Source organism: Ostrinia nubilalis, chromosome 8, assembly GCF_963855985.1.
Source record: "Ostrinia nubilalis chromosome 8, ilOstNubi1.1, whole genome shotgun sequence".
NCBI classification, from domain to species: Eukaryota; Metazoa; Arthropoda; class Insecta; order Lepidoptera; family Crambidae; genus Ostrinia; species Ostrinia nubilalis.
The window spans coordinates 12,458,793-12,479,282 of record NC_087095.1 but is presented as its reverse complement, the minus strand read 5'-3'; the positions used below and the strand labels follow the sequence as shown (position 1 = coordinate 12,479,282).

The 20,490-nt window shown below is 35.9% G+C and overlaps 1 protein-coding gene across 2 annotated transcripts in view; it reads right to left on the bottom strand.

The window, feature by feature from the left end:
- LOC135073978 (uncharacterized) overlaps positions 1-7,870 on the bottom strand; it is a 287,319-nt gene extending 279,449 nt beyond the window's left edge. For both annotated transcript variants that reach the window (XM_063968258.1, XM_063968259.1), the window contains exon 1: positions 7,560-7,870. In XM_063968258.1, the coding sequence (XP_063824328.1) occupies positions 7,560-7,656 (97 nt within the window). In that variant the 5' untranslated portion in view covers positions 7,657-7,870. The remainder of the gene's footprint in view (positions 1-7,559) is intronic.
- Positions 7,871-20,490: the final 12,620 nt, after the last annotated feature.

Here is a 20,490-nt window from a genome sequence, read left to right as displayed (position 1 = left end):
TAAGTAACCCATGATACAAAACCTTGTGCTTGGAATGAGAAATAAATGTGCAGAATATATTTTTCAATTTCTAGTTCTATAAACAGGTTTCTAGAAGTACATCATCATGACAAACTCATTAATCCTTTACCCTTATTTGGTAAAAATATACTTGAATATAATTGTCAATCAACATTTTTTTGGGTAATCGGATTCGCTTCAGTGGTCCAAATATAACGTAATTTTTTAGTTTTTAAAATTGCTACTGAAAGTAATTATAAATAACTTAAAAAAATCGAACTGACGAAGGCGCGAAACGAACCCGCGACCTTTCGCTTGCTGGGCGACTGCTCTTCCATCTGAGCTACTTAGCACTGGATGAGTACTTGAAAATTTCGACTAGTTAGTCGAAATTTTTAAGTACCTATAATACGCTGCGGTCGTGTTTTGTTTCATCAATATTGGGTAGTGCTACCCATTCCCGCCTTAGGTAGTTCGACTTTTTTTTAGTGATTCATAAGGTTTTTTTTTAATTATGAGTTATGCTAGTTGTACTCAAACTTTCATAAAACGTTTTGTGATCTTGCAATCTCTATCTGACACTTCGGAGGTTTGTTAATTCTTGTGTGATAAATAGGTAATACAATAGCTACTATAGTTACTCGTATGTGTTGGATGTATTGAATGGCTCTTTCATACATAAAACGATTTTATTGGCTGGTGGCTATATTAATTGCCGATAAAGTGAAAAGCGAATGAAACTATAGGGGACAGAGAGAATCTGAGACGCTTTCCCCTCAAGGGAATAATGTATACCGGGTGGTAAGAAAAGTCCACCTATTTCTTGAAAGACGTTATACTCGTAGAACAAGTCATAGGTGTGTCATAGGTATACCTACTATAAATTGGCCTCTGATGCCCGTTTTCACCATCAATCCCTAATTTTTAAGTGACCTCTATGAAAACAAAATTCCTGTTTTGTGTTGGCATGTGTAACGTCGACAATCCCTCAAAGCCTAAAGAACAGTCTTTCGAAGAGAACTGTGCCTGTCATGTTTGACTTTGCAACAATACAACTTCTAGTGGTGGTCAGAGGTCTCTAGGAGTTTCTCATAAGAATAAAAAGAAATGATAATATTGTTATGAAATACAGGGCAATGACCCAAATTTTATCATACAAGCGCTTTTATTTAAGCAATAGTTTGATTTTCCATGCCACCCTGTATTAAATGGTAATTTTATGTTCATCGTCCTCCAGCAAGCAAAACTAGCACTTATCTCTTCACAGATTAGAAATTCATTTCCACGGAATAAAAATTAATTTTATTATTTTCTTATCTTAATAGTAACGTATAATTATTATGGTTGGATGTTTCCCTGTAGAATAAGTAGTAAAACTTCAAGACAAAAGATAATAGAAATCGAAAGTACTTACTTGCAAATAAAATAGCATTCTTTCCGTGACAGAAGATTTAAAATTGGACAAGAACGTCTCAATAACAATAAAAAAAGGTAATTTATATTTCAAGCAACAATTTCCACTTCCTAAGATATTTAGTTCGCTCGCGTGCCTTCTCGAGTATCCATAAATACATTTAAAATATATACATACCGGATCCTAATGTTTGCTCAAGTCATTATGTGCAATTTTTTTCGAGCGCAGCAATGCGGAAAAGTCTGTATTTCACGCACCGACTTATAATCATGCGAAACACTTTTTCAGATTTTCCTTTGACAATTAAAATTACACGAAAAAGGGTCGATTAGAAAATTTTCTATATCTTCAAAAGGACCCGACCTAGCTTTGTGAAGCAAAACGTAGTGGAAAAACTACGTTTTTTTAATTTAGATATTTTCTATTTGTTAAAAATAAAAAGCTTGAATTAGCTGTCTTTTGAAGACATTGAATATTTTTAAACAAATCCTTTTTCTTTGCGTTCCAGTTTTAGTTTACTTTGTAAAGTTTTTATGTGTTCAATTTCAACGACATCGATATACAAATAATGCACTTGGCCTTGCTTGGACAAACAATTTTATTATTATTACCAATGGTCCATTTGTTATCCATACAAGTACGACCAACCGCTCGCAGCATACAAAGTCTACAGATAGTAACTATCTACTGTTCAGACATACATAGTAATCTTATCACTGTCACAAAACATGACATATCAATACACAATATTCATTACTGACACGCATAACTGACTCACGAATTAATATTTGGTTACCGCCTTACAAACAAATGATATCTACATAACAATAACGTCTGTTAAAGTTTAATTTTTATCTGATGAAGGTCGCGGGAAGCACCTACTCGTAGATGCGGGCAGCGCAGGACGCTATGGAAATACAGGAGAGGCCTTTGTCCAGCAGTGAACGTCATTTGGCTGAAATGAACTAACGATCTTGGAGATCGTGGGTGCTCGGGGCCGAAATCGAACGAACGATCTTGAAGGCTAATAGGCCTTAATGAAATAAGCGGGAGAGGTGGTGCGTGCTTTGTGAACTCCTTGGAAGACTTAACGTCCAGGAATGAACTGTCATAGGTTGAAACTTGAAATGAGGACGTTGAAATGCCTTGCCTTGGTAACCTAACTGAAGGATGCTGATAAGATCTACGATGAAGCAAGCATGCACAGATGTCATTGTGTCAGTCGTGTCTTGAAGGCCTTATGTTTGTATTAATTCGATACACAGGTGGTAGGGAAAATTCCAATATTTGCCTGAGCGCAAAAGATGCATCTCAACGCGAATATTGATCTACTATGTAATATGTAAGTGTGATATCTCGCAGTATCTACTTACATCATTGTTTTTGTTCCCATATCACACCTATTTAACTACAAGAACAGATTCATGTGCCTTGATGTTTAACCTGTTTCCTGGTTCTTTATTCACTGTGATACTTATGGTATTAATATATTAAATAATTAAATATTTTGGAAACCATGTATGTTTTACCCTATTAAGTTACCGAGTTGAAACCACCTAATTATAATACGAATAGTTACCGACTAGAATTTACGTAAGACATTTCATTTTTACATTTTTGGGTAAGTTACATGGTGACTGTACGCACCTTTCACGCTCCAGATATTTGTAAAGAAAATTTGTAGATTTTATCTACATTTTGGACAGAAGAAAACTATAGTAACTCATTAATTTCATAAAATCTGATGGCTAGGTTTTTGTGTTTAAAAATGTAGGTTGACGAGTCTTACATACAATTTTAGCAAGCTTATTCCATGCCGGCAAGTTTTAAAATTTTGCCTGTTTATTTCTGAACACAAAACAATGTGTGTCAATTAGCGTTTTATTTAAAGATTTTTAATTTATAATTAAATCTGTCGTTCTTCCATAATCCCTATCAGAAATATTAAATTAATGTAAAACTCAAGTGCTAATTTTGCGCCAAGTACAAGAAACTCGAAGTGTCAAAGGCATTATCTTAACAGAAAATAACGTTATCGCGGATAACGACACAAAGAGGTATTTATGCGGCCGTTTATAAATACGGGTAATGAATACGGAACCGAAATCCAATGATATCGCCGAAATCGTTTAAATGCACAAACGCCGTGTAAAATATCATATGGATGCAAGAAAAAATATATAAAATTTTACATTTTGGCGATTCGAAGTCCCATTTCTTTTTATTGGTGTACATTTATTGTAAAGATTGTTGTCTTTCACATTGATGTAGACAGCAGATTTTCTTTTTAGTCGAACAGAACTACAAAATTTTGCAGGTTTTTATGGAGGTCACTATGGTATCGATCCACTTAGTTACAAAATCTTATTAGAACATATAAAAAATAAACAAATGTGTTTCATTAAAGTGAACTAGGCAATATTTAATTAGCAGATCACGGTGAGCTCATAGGACTAAGGAGAATGGGCATAATAATACTGCCTTCACAAGCCTTCGATTAGAACTTCACTTTGTAGTAAAAGTTCGAAAACTCCTAAAGATTGTAATTAAAATCTGAAGGCTTAAGTCTAGTCCATTACTAAAGGAATGACAACAATACGGTGGTATTTAAAATGATAATAGGTACCTACTTAGTCAACGCCAAATCTCATTAACTTACTGAATCACAAATAACTAACTCTATGTGTCTTTAGTGTTAACTGCAATGTAAGCAGTAAACTCATTAGCTAATAATCGATGAAGCTGCTAAATCACTAATGATTTTTTTTGGAAATTAATAACGGGTTTTTTCCTTCCATTTTTGCCCACTATCCTTTTAATTTAGTTCCACCGTTGAACTCTGAACTCTACAGACGGCCGCGGTGCAAAACCAACAAATTACTGCCGACTGTTTTTGCTGGCACTTGAACCACAAAGGTTACTAGATGGTATTGGTTAAGTCTGGTCGGTTATTTACATCATCAGAGTCCGGATTTCATTGCAAAGTTAATTTTGTTAAAACTGTAATAATGTAGTATGTTTTAAGTGAGCTCACCATGAGTTTACATTAGGTATGCTCGCTAGCGACTGCGTAAAATAATTAATTACATAAAATGCATGACAGATTGTAAAGCGGTTACTTTCAAGAACTAAAATTTTCATAGATTATTTTGACGCACTCGCTAGCGAGCACACCTCCTAAACTCATGGTAAGCTCACTGGTATGCTTCATGATGAATGAGTGAAACATGAATATACTCGTAGCATGAAGATAACAGACGTGGTCTATAGGCAGTAAGAGTGATAGAGCATGCCCAAAAGTACTTAGGAAAGTACTCTTGCCGTGCTTTTAGTAGGTAGACTTTTTAAAAGGAATGTTTTTGTTGATTTTGTTTTCATTACTATTTTTCTTTAGATATTTTCATGACCTTTTTCAATATCCCTTCAATATTTATTTATGGCTCTACTCAGTCTTATGCAAAAAAGTAGTTTGAACGTGAATTGGCCCTCGTTAAGCATTTTAATCTTTTAATCCGATATGACATGAATAGCAAATTGATCATTAACATAATGGGTATGACATTTCACTATCATCAGTTGAGTATCGCTAATCCCCATAGGCAGAACTAAATATAAATAGACCTTACCTACTTACCTTATTTTTACATCAATGTTTACTTGGTTGAACTTATTAACTACGAAGAAATAAATTACAAATGTTAATGGAATGTCACTTATAAAATTATGGGACAAACTAAGCAGAAATTGGGCCTTAGTCTAACGTTTTCTCTATAGAAGATTTAAGTATTCTTCCTTAGTAAGAGACGCAGTTTTACAGGTATTAGAAATCATGGACTCGCATACGGATCCTCAGCAATTACAGATTTGTTTGCAACATAGTTAGGTATGTCCTTTGCCCAGTTATAGGTACTATCCAATTTACTGCAATATTTATCCCGATATCTCCATTGCTTTAGGGCAAGTTTAGGAATGAAAACTTAACAGGCAGAAAAACCAACTGCTTTTGCATGTGCATAATTTAGATTTTCAAACATATTTCAAATCTGGAAAACATTTAGGGAGACCTATGTTCAGCAGTAGACGTCTTGTAGCTGAAAAATGGACTACGCCAGAACCAACATAACATACTATACTGTAAATATTGTATCCGGACAAGGACTTCATTATGCAGATATCGATAGTATAATAATTGCCATTGACACCTTATTATCGGCTTTTTGACCTGAGGAAACAAACATGCCGTTATCGGTTTTACCCACAAGTTAAGGGCATATTTACAATGTTTATTTAAACCACGTTCAAAGTCAAGGCACCACCTGGTTAGATAGTTTACATTGTACTCTTAGGCTGGGTTGCACCATCTTACTTTAAAATTGACAAACGTCAAAAATCTGTCAAACTCCATACAAAAACACCGGTTAACGTTAAAGTTTTGGTCAAAGTTAGGTGGTGCAACTCAGCCATCTTACTTTAACTTTGACAAACGTCAAAAATCTGTCAAACTCCATACAAAAAACACCGGTTATCATTAAACTCTTAACTCAGCCTTAGTGGTCAATAAGTTAATGATTTCTCTATTGAAAATAATCCCTATTTAACGCAACATGAGGAGCAAGAGTATAACTATTTGACATAATGAATGCTGTCTTGCAATGAATTTTTTGTGTAAACGTGTAGGAAAATGCAAAATTTTTTTTTTACTATTGTTATTGCTTTCAAGATATGCAAGTAAGTATTGTAAAAAAGATATGACACGGCATTTTTTATATTCTCCGGTTTATTATAATATTTAATTTACGTAAACAGAGTTTAAAATGAATTCGCTTCCAACGCCAGTCCAGGACGTAGATAGCCATATTTACACAGTTTTGTTTTTGTTATTGAACAAGCTAGAAGATGGTTATGATATGAACAAGCGTGAATGCATTGATCATTGTTCTATATTATAAACTAGTGAATCAGAAGAAATGAATTGAGTAACTACCGTAGGCAATTCAATTATACTCCACTTAGTTGGATGAAAACTAGAACTGAAATAATTTTAAAGGAAGTATCCTGAATATTTGTACTGTTTCATATCGATTAAAAAGTTTTTAGTTTCTTATAACTCTTAATTCTTTTCATACGTCATAAGTTATTGGCTTTGTCAATATGTCTCAATTTAGAAAAGGTAATTAAATTTAATTTTCAATATTGATGATTCTTATGATTTCAGGGAAATAAGCAAATTGATCTCAGATCCTATTCGCAATAATTCGAAATGGCTTATTCTAATTGCAATAATTTTTTTTTTAGTTAGCGGCCATGAAAACGAATGAAAAACTTATTTGGTAAACTATCAAAGTACGAATATTTCATTCAACTGTTTAAATTATTATTATCAATAATATAACTGAAAATAATGTTGTAGGTACTCGACATTGACGCTTATTGCCACAAGTGTACATATCGATCATATCATAAATAATTAAAGTAAGTACATCGGGTACATTCTACATTTTTGTTACATGGAGTAATCATTGTATGTACTGTTATTTATTCTTCAATGTAGAATTCCGTTTCCATCTTTCATTTGTTCGTTATCAAAAGATCATTCCTTATCAATTCTTTTCACGTGCTCTTCAGTGCGATAACATCACACCGAGAGAAATTAAACTAGGTTTACCGCTGGTTGTTATCCAATACCCAGCGTCAGACGAAAGAGAAAACGATGGACATTTGTTTGCACAAATATTTCGTCCAGTCGACTCGCGGCGACTCAAGCCCGCCGACCGAGTAACAGAGTGAAAACACTCGGAATAGGCCGGCTCGTTGCGTGATAGCCACCAACACCTGCTCGTTATTGCAACAAACCTTGTGTTTCAACTGCACTAATTGTTTCTAACAATCGAGACAAATTTTTGTTTCCATTACCCACCAAAGGTCAAGATCGAAAACGTGCGAAAAAATACCCCAACTAGATCTCAGCTCCCACAATCTAAATCAAGGATCCCCGCGAGACCTTCTCGTCGCGCTCCTCTCATTTTGTTATCATTAACGTTCACCGGCTAATTTAAAACAAACATTTCATTGACTACGCTTATTTCTTCATTGTTCTCAAACAGGTTGTTATAATTATAAAAACCGCTATCATTTTAACACGAACCTGTATCCTGAGCATTTTGGAGATGGTGTATATGATGGAGATGCGCGTAGTAATGGTGGTGGTGCAGGATGCATTCCAGATCGGTGCAATTCAACATTGTCACAAGGCGCCGGCCTGGCCGGCAGTCACTCACGCTCAATGCACTTTCACAAATATATTCCACTGATGACACAGATAGAATCAGATAGGTTGTCACATCACTTAGTTGGCGCCGTGTGGTCTCCGGCGCCGGGGTTAGGGCCGCATCCCGCTGTTACGGTGACTCGCGGTCCATGTTCGGTGTTGCGGTGCGCGCGCGCAGCACAGTTGACGCGCGGTGGGTGACTGACGCGCGCGCCGCCACCACCAGTCTCCCGGCCTCGGAGCGGACCCTGGGCTATCATATCACCCGTTGCCCTCCGAGGATAATGCCGCGTTCAACGCCCGTATCTATTATCATTTTGAAGGGGACGCGTTGATCGGTGGATGCAGTATGCATACTTTGATCGGATTCGTATTTTGTCATACTTATTTAAGGAAACATCTATGAAGGCTATGCAATGTCTCGACTCGGATGGTTTCAATTTGATTTGTAAGATAGTGACAATATTTTTTTTCCTATTTGTTTCAACCAAACACGACATCCTGATTAATGATGAATAAACTAAATTATCGCCACAAAAACATCATCTTTAAAGATATCATTCGCGTCTAATCTTGGCGTCTAATCAATTTCCGCTCAAAGTAACCTTAACTATTATCAGTGTTCATAGTTCGTGATGCAACCAATTACACAAATGCTAAAGACGTGACTGAGCCGCACCGCTGTTAGGGTTTATAAATAGTGAGTTAAATAACATTTGCTTAATTCGACGATTGTTTGCGGAAAAATTAAAAAAACACCGTCTGGGAGCAAAATATTCGCGCGTGCGAAGGTCGAAACCTGTTCACCGTGGCTACTATACTTTCGAGTAACAATACTGTAGGCTGCGGACGAAAAGACATAGAAGCAGGTCAGACTCTGCTACCTACTTAAAGGAGGTTTGATACGTAAAGATGACAAAAATAGGACAAGCTGTACTAACATAGAATAAAATTCAGTTACAAAAGCGTGTAAGGTAGGAAATTGAGATTCTATTCACATCAACATCAAAGTTCCTATTACAATTCAAGTCAAGACTGGAGACTAAGAAGGACTCCGTTAAGTACTTACCGATTGCCCATGCTAAATGGTCCCAATGCAGGGCACATGCTTTAAGCTTTTTTCCACCAACACGAGTCGTATAGTGGTGGAGGAACCTTATTTTGTTTGTCGCTCACATTGAAAAATGTAGCAACCATCAATGAGAACCTGCAGCTGTTTCGAAGACTTCTATGACTTTTCTTTTGCCCGTTTAGAACAAAATACAAATGCTCACTAGTTGTAGATGCGTAAGTGAACGTATTGACGCATTGAAGAACTGTTGTCGACCTCATTGGCAGTAGACACATTTGAACGGCCTTCTAAAATGTATAATTTGTTTGTTGACCGAGATAACCCATTTCTCTAAGGCTGAGTTGCACCACATAAGTTTAACCGTAACTATAACGATAACCGGTGCTTTTTGTATGGAGTTTGACACCATCAACCCCTAATTTTTAAATGACCCCTCTGAAAACTAAATTCCAGTTATTACCATAGGATAGGGATCACTTAAAAATTAGGGTTTGATAGTGAAAACGAGCATAAGACTGAGTAACTAAAAATGTGCTACGGACTTTAAAATTTAAGAAGGTAATGTATTTTTGACTGGTCTTAATGTCAAATTATGATTTCTGCCACAGAACGTCCACTGCTGAACATAAGCCTCTCCCAATGATTCCCATATTGGCCGGTTGGTAGCGGCCTGCATCCAGCGCTTTCCTATGACGATGACGTTTTCATTATGGTTAGGGAAGTTAGGAATTCTAGGAAGGGTTTTGTCACCCCTCTTGATGATGGCCAAGGCGCTATTGTCGCTTGACACTTTATACATACAAATATTTCATAATTTTTCACTTCAGCTCCAAAGTTATTTGTAGTGTAGAGCAATATAATTCTTTTCGATCCAAAATGGCATGTAGATTATAAATGGTATTTATTTGCACATCCATTACTCAAATATCTGAGGCCGTGTAGGTTACAGGCAAATGGCGTCGGCATTCAAGGAGTGGCATGGCCAAGCCTTCCTATTTCTCTTCATATAAAATTGTGACGTATTTACTAAACATAACTACGCCTGTAGACAATGTAGCAATCGTGGCAGATTCACTGTCTTGATCGATTCGCTACGTCACGTAATTTAGAGACAGCGAAATTGCGATGACGAATTTGAACCTGTTACAAATCCCACAATGTCTGGGAGACCCAGTTTCTGTCTGAATACTGCTGTTTTAGCAAAGATTGTAAACGAAAATGACATGACGCACTTCGGGACTGGCGTTTTGCTTTAGCAGTACGGTAATACTTACCAATTACTTATTGTATTTATCAAAAAATTTTACAAAGAATTCAGTGTTTATTCCTGGAAATAATACTGTCGCTTCATGATTTCAGCTAATAAAAATTTACTGCTGGATTAAACATCAAAAGTTTCCTCGAGATTCCACAAACTCCACAACTCCACTTTTTCCACCACTAGTGATGGCACCAAGAGTTTCGCAAAAATAATATAAACTATGAGCTGGAATATGTTTGTTGTAGAATTGATGTAAATTGTTTAATTATTAACTTATAATTGGCTTTTTGAACGGTTATTTAACTAGGAAATTATGGATTACTTACACAAGTTTTATTTCATGAAACAATAAAAAAAGGTAAACGTTGCAATAACTCACTTCGAACTGGTCAATCTCAAGTTTAATTGACATCACAAGTCAAATCATTAATAAAACATTTTTATACGTAACATGTGTACTCATAATTATTTACTGCTAATAGATTGTGTAATCCTTGACATGGAAACAGAGCGTTAATTACTGCATTTTATTGTTACGCGTAAAATTTATAATCATCTGACAATATTGAAATAACTTAATTACCATTGAGTTCTAAAAACTCCAAATACAAGATCATTATTATTATTCTAACATAAGACAGTCTAGGAAAAAACTAAGTTCGATATTATTTCCCAAATTATAACGGTTTCTTAATTCACACAGGTTAAGTTAACATAAATTAATAGTATTTAATTGACCATTTGTTTAAGCCTAGGCGCAGACCACCGACTTTTAGTTGGCCAATAGTTGGGCCCGATTAAAATTTGTATGAAGAATCGGCCGATAATAAATCGGTGTAATGTGCGCACTTTCATACCTACATCTCCATACTAATTAACAGCCCGACCCAACTCGATAGTTGGCCGATGCCAACTAAAAATCGTTGGTTTACGCCTAGGCTAAGAGCAATAACCTGTATTATAACAGAAATAAATAAAATTGAAGTGTTTTCTACAATGTCAAAATAAAAGTTTTATCCAAATGTACCTTATTACAAAGAGTTTAAGTGTTCTAGTCTAGACTTTCCGAATTGGTGTATGATCATTTGAAAATAATTATCAATCGCATTTTTCTCTTAATCAGAAATATCAATAGATTTGTTCGTTTTAAACTCTTTTCTAACATAGAGAAGTCTACAATAATTGTTACAAGCTAATTTCACTACGACTGTACAACATTTTAGAGCCTTTCAGAGTCGATTGGCCGATTAACGTGTGTATCATTAAATTGCCTTCTCGTGGAAATGTGCACGCGCATCTGATCTACAATTAAACCATTTGCAGCAGGCTCGTCAAATTACCTAATAGAGAAAAGAGGTTTTTAAAATGAGATAAAGCGCATTCAAATAAGCAAAGGAGATTGGTATTAGTATAAAACCTGAATGGACTACCCCTTTGGGTTGGAGAGACCTTTTTGAATGTTCTTATCCCTTATTAGAGACGACAGATATCACCAATCATGTAATTTAGTCTCCACTGCAGTAGCATGACCCTCTCTGATCTACCAAAGGTAAATGAGGAATATGGTCTACACTCCAAATAAAAGATCTCTCCCATAGTAAAGCAAAATTTTAAATAGAATAAGAGTATTTATCCGTGTTTTCATTCCTTTCTTTTGCTGTCGCTCATAATGTGAGCATCTCGTTATAAATAAGACAGACAGGTTGAAAATACACTTTGGAAATCGTTGGAATGAATGCCTGTGACTTTGAAATGGCCCTACTGCTTGCTATAACGCCTGATCGCAGGTGCGCGCAGAAACTCCTTTTATGGCGTTTCAATTAAATCGCTTTTGACCGATGTGAGGACTCACCAATACCACATGACTCTTAACTCCAAGGTTTAAAGTTAACTTTCCTATGTCAAGTGACACATCGCTGCTTGTAGACGCACTGGGTCGTTAAACCCAACATGGAGTTAGTCCGACCTAGAAAAGGCCCGCCCTTAATTGTGTCCGATAGCCGTAATGGATGTAGGGAATTTCACAATTACGTTAGAAAGTCATATTATGTTCGAGGAAACTAATGGCACTTCTGCAGTTAATAGTTTATCACATAGTTGCAATACATGAAATAGCAATTAAACTTGGAAATTAATTATGATAAGTATGCTTTCTGTCTCCTGCAAACTTTTTAATCAGTTATGAATTTTGGCGCGAAAATCTAAGTGGCTTACACAAAATAATCGTTAGTGCCGTAAGTAACAATGGCTTCACCAAATTTTGACACTGGCCAAAAATAAGAAAAAAGTTAACAAATTAAGAAAACAAAAACCTTTAACCATCAGTCAGAGGAGTTTTTAATAGTTTAGAAATTGAAAAAAGAATACACCATTTATTTTTTATTTCCGCCAGTCTTTATATTTAGTTTCTGTAGCGAAAAAAAAAAGATCAGTTTATGGTTGATTAATTTGATCATCTTTAACGGTCTGTAGAGTGAACCAGAAGAATCCGTCTGCTGTCTCTACTTTCGTACCCAATTCTGCTGGACCAGCATTGACAAAATAACGATTGTCAATCAAACTTTATTACAAAGCAATTACCTAGGTCGCTTAAATCTTGAATGAAAGCGAGGTGTAGCTGCATTGTAAAATCTGTCAAAATTAAATGTTTAATTTGTAAAATGCAGCAATTAAAACGTTTCGAAAGGTTAATCTCTGTGCTAATATTTATTTAGTGTTGGTAATGACCCAGTAAAAACGTATTTTAAAAATATGGAAATAACAAAACCCATTGTTCCACGGAAAAGTCTAAAGAACACGAAGCAGAAAAAACCAAACCGAATATACATTTTGAGTATTTCTTGTCGCTCAGTTACTTATTTAAATACAAAGGTATTTCATTTTCTTTTAAGTAAATAGTGTTTCCTTTTACCTCGATCTACGAACATCGATAACAAAAACAGGTGTTTAAAGTGTAATATAGTACTTGAATATTACCATATAAATTAAAGAAATAGGTACTTAATGCATTTGAGCCTTTTCTTTAATAAGGGCGAGGTCCTTCACTATGACGCAGAGCCACACCCTTCCATAGATTAAACAAAAACATGACATCAGAATACTTATTTACCGTCGTATTTTTGACAATAGTCCATTAGACCTGAATTTACTTTCTTTTGAGTGAATCAGCTTTATTTATCTTACTTTCTGGGACGAATGCAATTGCGATGTTTCGGTAGTGTTAAGAGATTTGTGTCATAATATTGTCAAATTATATGTTTTTTTTTGTTTTAATAGTGCTTTTACACATTTATTTGGTTACTTTTGTATCCCTATATCCACAACGATGGGTGTTTCGTCATAATCATCGGGTTGATCGACGGCTGCCCAATTCTCAGCCGAGCGCTTGTTTTTTTTTTCGCCCCCGCCTTCTTACAGGCTCTGAAAGTGGTTCTTTTGCCAAAGACTATAAAACTTATTGTACAGAAACAATTGTGCAAAGAAACTTAATTTAAGGTCCTGTTTTACACAATTTATGCAGGATCCCGCAAGACAGGACCACACTGGAAAGTCGTTTGAAATTCGAATTCAAAATTCGGAAGGATCAGCTTTTTGCGAGACACTGCAAACGAAATGTTCGTGTGAATGTTTATTATAACACGTAGGGATAAACGTGATCCTGCAAAAAACGGGATGTCACCGTGGGAAAGAGCCCTAACGAGTCAAGTTTATACGATCCTTATGAAAAACTTTTTAACCAAATGTGTGAACAACATAAATGGGCGAAGAGCAACGGTAATGCAAATCGGCATACTCGTACCTAGCTACAAATTAAATTAACACATTTAGCAAGTAAGTTAAAGCAATGACAGTTTTCTTACAGTTATTGTTATGTTTGTGGATGGCACACTACCCGTTAAAGGACCTACTCTTAACTTCTTGTATCGTGCGAGTTAACAGCTAAGGTCACAACTTAACATTATGTATTTTCTATGTTTCTGTAAAAAATACATTATTGTTAAAAAAGTTGGGACGAGTGAAAATATTTTTACTGAAATTTAATGAAAGTGACGATATATTTTTGTAGTAAGTATAGTACCTACCTATACCAGGAATCAAAGCACATGCATTACTGAGCCTCTCTAATCTTTGGCATGCTAGCCTTAGGCAGGGCTGGCCCTTCCAGTTTTTCTCTAAAACACTTTGTTTGACTCGCCGCACAGACAGACGGAGATGGCCCGGGATTGATGACGATATAAAATGCGGTTTAAATACCACCGATTTGAAATGGGAGGCTTCGAAGAAGATTGGAATGTCCCTAATTGCACATACGCCTCTTAATTTTCTAAGAACAATCAGTAATTACTGGCGGTGTCTTTACTCTTTTGTTTTATTCGGTTCAATGACCGTCCTTAGCAAATGACTTCCTTTAATGATAAATATTCATGACCTTAATTAACCCTGTAGAGATTTTACAAACTTTCGTACATGACAGTGTTCTTAGTTAAAACATTTTTTGAATGCATAACAAATTGTTAGGTAAAAAAGTGTTTTACCAGTCCACTGAATAATCACCCAAACTTCTCGGAATCATTACAATGATCATCCATCATGCACTCCACTTAAATCATTTTCATGTCAAACTTGATGAGTTAATTTGAAAAACTACGGGCTAAGCATTCCGAGGTTTACTGTAAGACGCTGTAACATAATTGCAGTGAAAGTACTCTCTCGTATAATATTGCACTTTACTGAATGCTGCGTGGCAACAATAAACTGTACAAGGCGTGAAACTGCGCGCGACATAGCAAATAATGTAAGTGGTTTTTGGCCTAAGATGTCACTAAGGCTTTCAAAGTACGAGTGAATAGGCTTCTTTGCTTTATCACGCGTTTGCACATTGGGAGTGAAAAGCCGACCGGTTTAATATTTAAAGAAATCTCAACTGTGTTCTATTGTGTAGAGTGATAGATTGTGCTTATTGGCAGTTTGGCAGACTTCTTGACAGACCTTATGCATGATACATAAATTCGAGCTAATCCTAATCTCTATTTACCATAATGTACTTAGTTGAAAGCAAGCTGATCCCCCTAAAAAGTTTTCTCTGCTCTATTGGTGGGATACCTATGTACGTATGTACCTAGTACAGGTACGGGTAGGGATGCATGCATGGGCATTAATGGGCATGCACCCCATTGGTGGACCGAAGATCTGGTGAAGATCGTGGAATGAACCTGGATGCGGGCAGCGCAGAACCGGTCGTTATAGAAATTCTCGGGGGAGGCCTTTGTCCAGCAGTGGACGTCATTTTTTCTTCCACACACTGGCCTAACAATGTGCACTACAATTGAATTCGCAATAAGAGAAGGTCTTATCCACTGGACACATCAACATGTCTGATTTTGTGATTGATGAATTTGCCCGAGATATCTCGATTAGATTAGGTACTAAGAAAAATAAAGTGAAGCTTTCTGTGTCGTCTTATTTTAAATGCGAAAATGAAAGGTAATTGAGTAGGTAGGGTTGTTTGCAGTATTGATAAACGCATCAATCGATACCTATCGAATTTAATTTGAGATAGTTCGATATTATGTGTATGATATACGTTAACAGGTAATAAATATTATGAGGAAATATCGAAATAAGAGTTTTAAAAAGTCGAGAGATAGATGTAGGTACCTATGTATAATTCAATGATCTTAAGTTCTAAACAAAAGAAAGATAGATGTAGGTACCTATGTATAATTCAATGATCTTAAGTTCTAAACAAAAGAAAGATAGATGTAGGTACCTATGTATAATTCAATGATCTTAAGTTCTAAACAAAAGAAAGATAGATGTAGGTACCTATGTATAATTCAATGATCTTAAGTTCTAAACAAAAGAAAGATAGATGTAGGTACCTATGTATAATTCAATGATCTTAAGTTCTAAATGAAAGAAAGATAATTTTACAACAATCTTTCAAACCACTTACGAGTACCTAGTTCTTACTCTGAACACGTTCTACGTTAATAAACTGAGAAACAACAAAAGTAAATAGCCAAATATGCAATAAGTATTGGCCATTTCTCCAAATAAATATGTGGGTCTAATTGCGCTAAGTAAGATAACTGCATAGAGATTTTAAGATAAACAGAAAGCGTATGACGTGGTTTGTATGAAAGCTAGACTTTAGGAATGAGGAGACAAACAATTCCTTAGAGGTTAAGCTAAAATTAAATATTTTTGTAGATTTAAGATATTACAAACAGTCCACCCACAAGGTGGACCGACGACATCATAAAGGTAGCAGTGAAGCGCTGGACGCAGGCCGCTACCAATCGATCAACATGGAAAGCATTTGCATTGGGGGAGGCCTATGTTCAGCAGTGGACGTCCTATGGCTGAAATGATGATGATGATGAAACAGTTAATTAGTTAAACACGGCATTTAAAACGCCAACGATTTCATTTCCCGCGGGTAGGTACATACTTAGATAATAATATTCTCATCATAAAAATAAAGAAAAGATGTACAAAGCTCTACATTGGAACGAAAGAAACAAACATAGAGCCCCATGCGTTAAAAGTGACCCACTATTGGGCCAACTAGTTCCTGATGTCTTTACTGAAGATTAATTTTCCATTCCATTTCACAAAACTAATTTTCCCATAAACAATCAATTAACACGTGTACCTATAATCTACTTTCCCATCCTGACTTCTCAATTATCGTCCGTTAAATCTTTAAGAAGTAATTCATTTCACGTGCAGTTTTAAATCAATCCGACGATTGCCACGACTCAGTGCATCGGATGTGTTAATCTGCGCATCTTACCCACTTTCCCTGTGCGGGCGCACAGTATATCTAAAGACGTAATGTAGAGTCGATCCCGTAGACTTACTTTGAACGAATTAAAAAAATATGGTAGAGTTGACAAAACAGCATCTAATTTAGCCTAGGAGTCTTCCAGTGACTTGGCCCACTTTTAGCTTGGACTAAGTCGGTTTGAATTTTTAAATATTTTTTCTTCTGACAACTGGGTCCACTTTTCAATGTTTTATTAATAAATTAAACGCTCGTCGTCGTTTAACTCATTTCAGCCGAAAGACGTCCACTGCTGGACAAAGGCCTCCAAATTAAACACTAAATCAACAAAAACCAACTCTAGAATCTTAAAGTAGGGCCAGTTGCTGGAAGAAAAAACATTTAAAAATTCAATCCAACGACTTGGCCCGTGGACCAAGCTACAAGTGGGCCAAGTCGCTGGAAAACTCCTAGTGCCATTGCCCGATATCAATGAAGTGAAGGGACAAATTGGGGCAAGAAAGTTACGGGCTGGAAGAAGTAACGTGGGCAGGCCTCCTACTAGGTGGATCGACGATCTGGTAAAGGTCGCGGAAAGAGCCTGCATGCGGGCAGCGCAGGATCGTTCATTGTGGAAAACCTTGGGGGAGGCCTTTGTCCAGCAGTAGACGTCATTTGGCTAGAACAAACGAACGAAGGGACAAAAGGCATTGATTTTATTGATTTCACTAGAGACATGATTAACCCACAGGTAGGGTTGCCAGGTCCAAAATCATAAAAGCCGGACTTTGTGTTTCATTTGGCCGGACATTTTACCCTAAAAGCCGGCCATGTGACGGGGGGGGGGGGGGTTTGCAATTAGTGTCAGCTCATGAGTGAGTACTATCATCATCGGTTGCTAACCAACATCCTGATGCGTGCGCTTCATATGATTTTGTGGCTCGACTTTCGCCTGGCGCGACAACCAAATAAAAAGCCGGACAAGACCCTAAAAAGCCAAACATGTCCGGCTAAGGCCGGACGCCTGGCAACCCTACCCACAGGGTCTATTCCACAATAAGTACCTTCTAAACTATGGCAGATATTCTTGTAGAGTCAACTGAGATTTTAAATAGAGGGCCTTCTTAATTAACGTACATTGTATGGTGGAGACGGCAATTGTTATTTTAATTAGCCTTATTTCGAGGCAATTAGGCGCTTTCGTGGTGGACACTGCATTTGAATCTGCTGGCAATAGAGATGCGTTTGCGCGTTATGGTTAAGCTGATGTTGATGGGTGTGTTTTGACATCCATGGGTTTAGGTGAAGTAAACGTTGTCAGAAAATTATTTTGCCGTACGGCTCCGTAGCTAAGTATTTTGTATTATTTTTAGAGACGTTATAAGCACTCTGTAGAGACATTACAGCATGACGTGACGTTCACGCAAAAACTATCAAACGGAATTTCAATGAAACTTTACAGTATTATAAAATTAGGTTAGGTTAGGTAAAAAAAATTTAAAAATTAGGTTCTAATTAATAACGAATTTGCGGATGAAGCTACGGAGACTAGTAGTAATGGATAATTTTAACATCTGTGCACAGTTTTCACTTTACAGTTTCTGAATAACATGGATTTAGTTGTGTACCATAAATATGCCAAGCAAAACCGAAGACAACTTAAGATTATGTTAACGTTAACTTAACATAATGAAGTTACAGTACATCAATAGCTATCATGATATCTATCACACATTTGCATGTAATAAGCTACGAGCATTTTACGAGCATTTCAACACGCACTTGACCACTATTTTACTCCTTCAAATAACTGGTTTGTTTCTTGGATACCTTGACATTATCAAATACAACAATATTAATTTGTTTGGAGGTATTTTTAAGGTCCACCAAGTGTATAAATCATAAAAATAAGGTGCGACAGAAGAAACATTTTTTATAATATAAACGGAACACGGAACCATTTTGGATTTACAGTAAGGTGACCATCACAATTTTGTGTTTACGATGACCTTGATCCAAGATTGAAATAAGTTTAATAAAAAAAGTCGAGTAAATAATTGGCACATTAATGTAAGTAAGTATACTAATTTTGCTCAAGGATTTTTATAACGCGCTTTTCCCGTAGTTTTTAATGTAGTAGAAAACTAGCATCACAATGCTCGCCAAGTCAATCGAAGTAGTTAATCGCACTACTTATGTATTTGTTGATTATACAATTTTCAGGACTAATATTTTTTTATTTATTTCAGTGTTTGGCGTTCATATTGACTATAAGAATAATTTTCTGCGAAATATTGTTACATGGTTTATAATGACTAGCCTGCGGTCGAAGTTACATTGCAGAAAGAATTTATTTATTCGTAGAAACCAACAAATAAATTAGAACTGCAATCTGCATGCCAAAAAAGCGACATCAAGTAAGCTGTATAACTCTATCATTAATTGTTCCTATATCATTGATATTTTATGTATGAGTTCAAATCGGTAAGAATTCCTTTTTTTTCCACTTTACCAAACCAACAAAAACAGGCTTCTTTAGCTTTGTCCTGTCATTGTAATTTATCACCTAAGCCTGGGAATGTAAGAACTAAAATAAGTTTCGCGTGTGACAGTGGACATGTGCAAGCGCAGGTTATGCAGCCTTGTTCTAAATAATCGACTGCTGTCATAGTTCAATAGCTATAGTAAAACTTTATGTCGTGTGTGAAAAACAATACTGTTTGTAGTTTGTACCTAATACAATTCGAGTATAGACATAATTTAGATAGGCAGCTAATGTAGGTAGGTACAGTACTTGATAGTTGGTATTAAAGTAAAATCGACTAAAATTACATAATAAAATTACAGAATTTGTTCGCACTTCTCTATTATTTTCCTGTAGGTATATTTTAGTAGAATTCTATAAAAACACCTTACCAACTTATCTGGTAGGTAATCAGAGTCCTGAAAGACTCGAGGTATTGTTGAGAATTCCATCTTTTAAGACAATTTGACATTAATGAGTAGGTACTATCATGGACTAATTAAGTATCTCTTACTTTTTTAAGCCAAGAAAAGCAAGAAATTGCATACCCAGCTGTCATGAGGGTAGCTAGCAAATTATGTAGAGCTCTCCCTACAAGGTTAGGTACTTTAAAACAACTGAAAATCGTCTATTCAAACCTAATATTTGATCTCAAACGGCTAATATTTGATGTCAATGTGAATCAAGAGCGAGCTAGTTTATTTAAAAAGGTGATGACAAATCAGAAGATTATATCATACTGAAACATAATGCAAACTGCTTAAATGTTACGATGATTACGCAACGAAATAATGTTCACGCATTTTTAATTAATTGAAATTAACTTTCTCCAAGTAATTACTTTCTTTGGTTTAAACTCGATATACGCTAATACCTACTCTTAATATTATGGCTCATGCTTTTTAAACGGCGCTTTCCACTTAACTTGGTTGTGCAGGAAATAATAAAGTTTAATTGTTGCTCTTTACAAGGTTTTATTAAAGAAAGGATTACGCATTGGTGTTATCAATTGCCTACTGAATATACAAGTAACTGAAGATTTAAATATATCGTCATGTAAATCACAGCAATTAAGAATCGACGTCAAGTCATAAAGTTAATGATAATTAAAATCGTTAAAAATTAAGTAGAGTTTGCGCTAGGTCAATGTGGGCTATGTTTCCCTGAATTCATTTTTCGCGG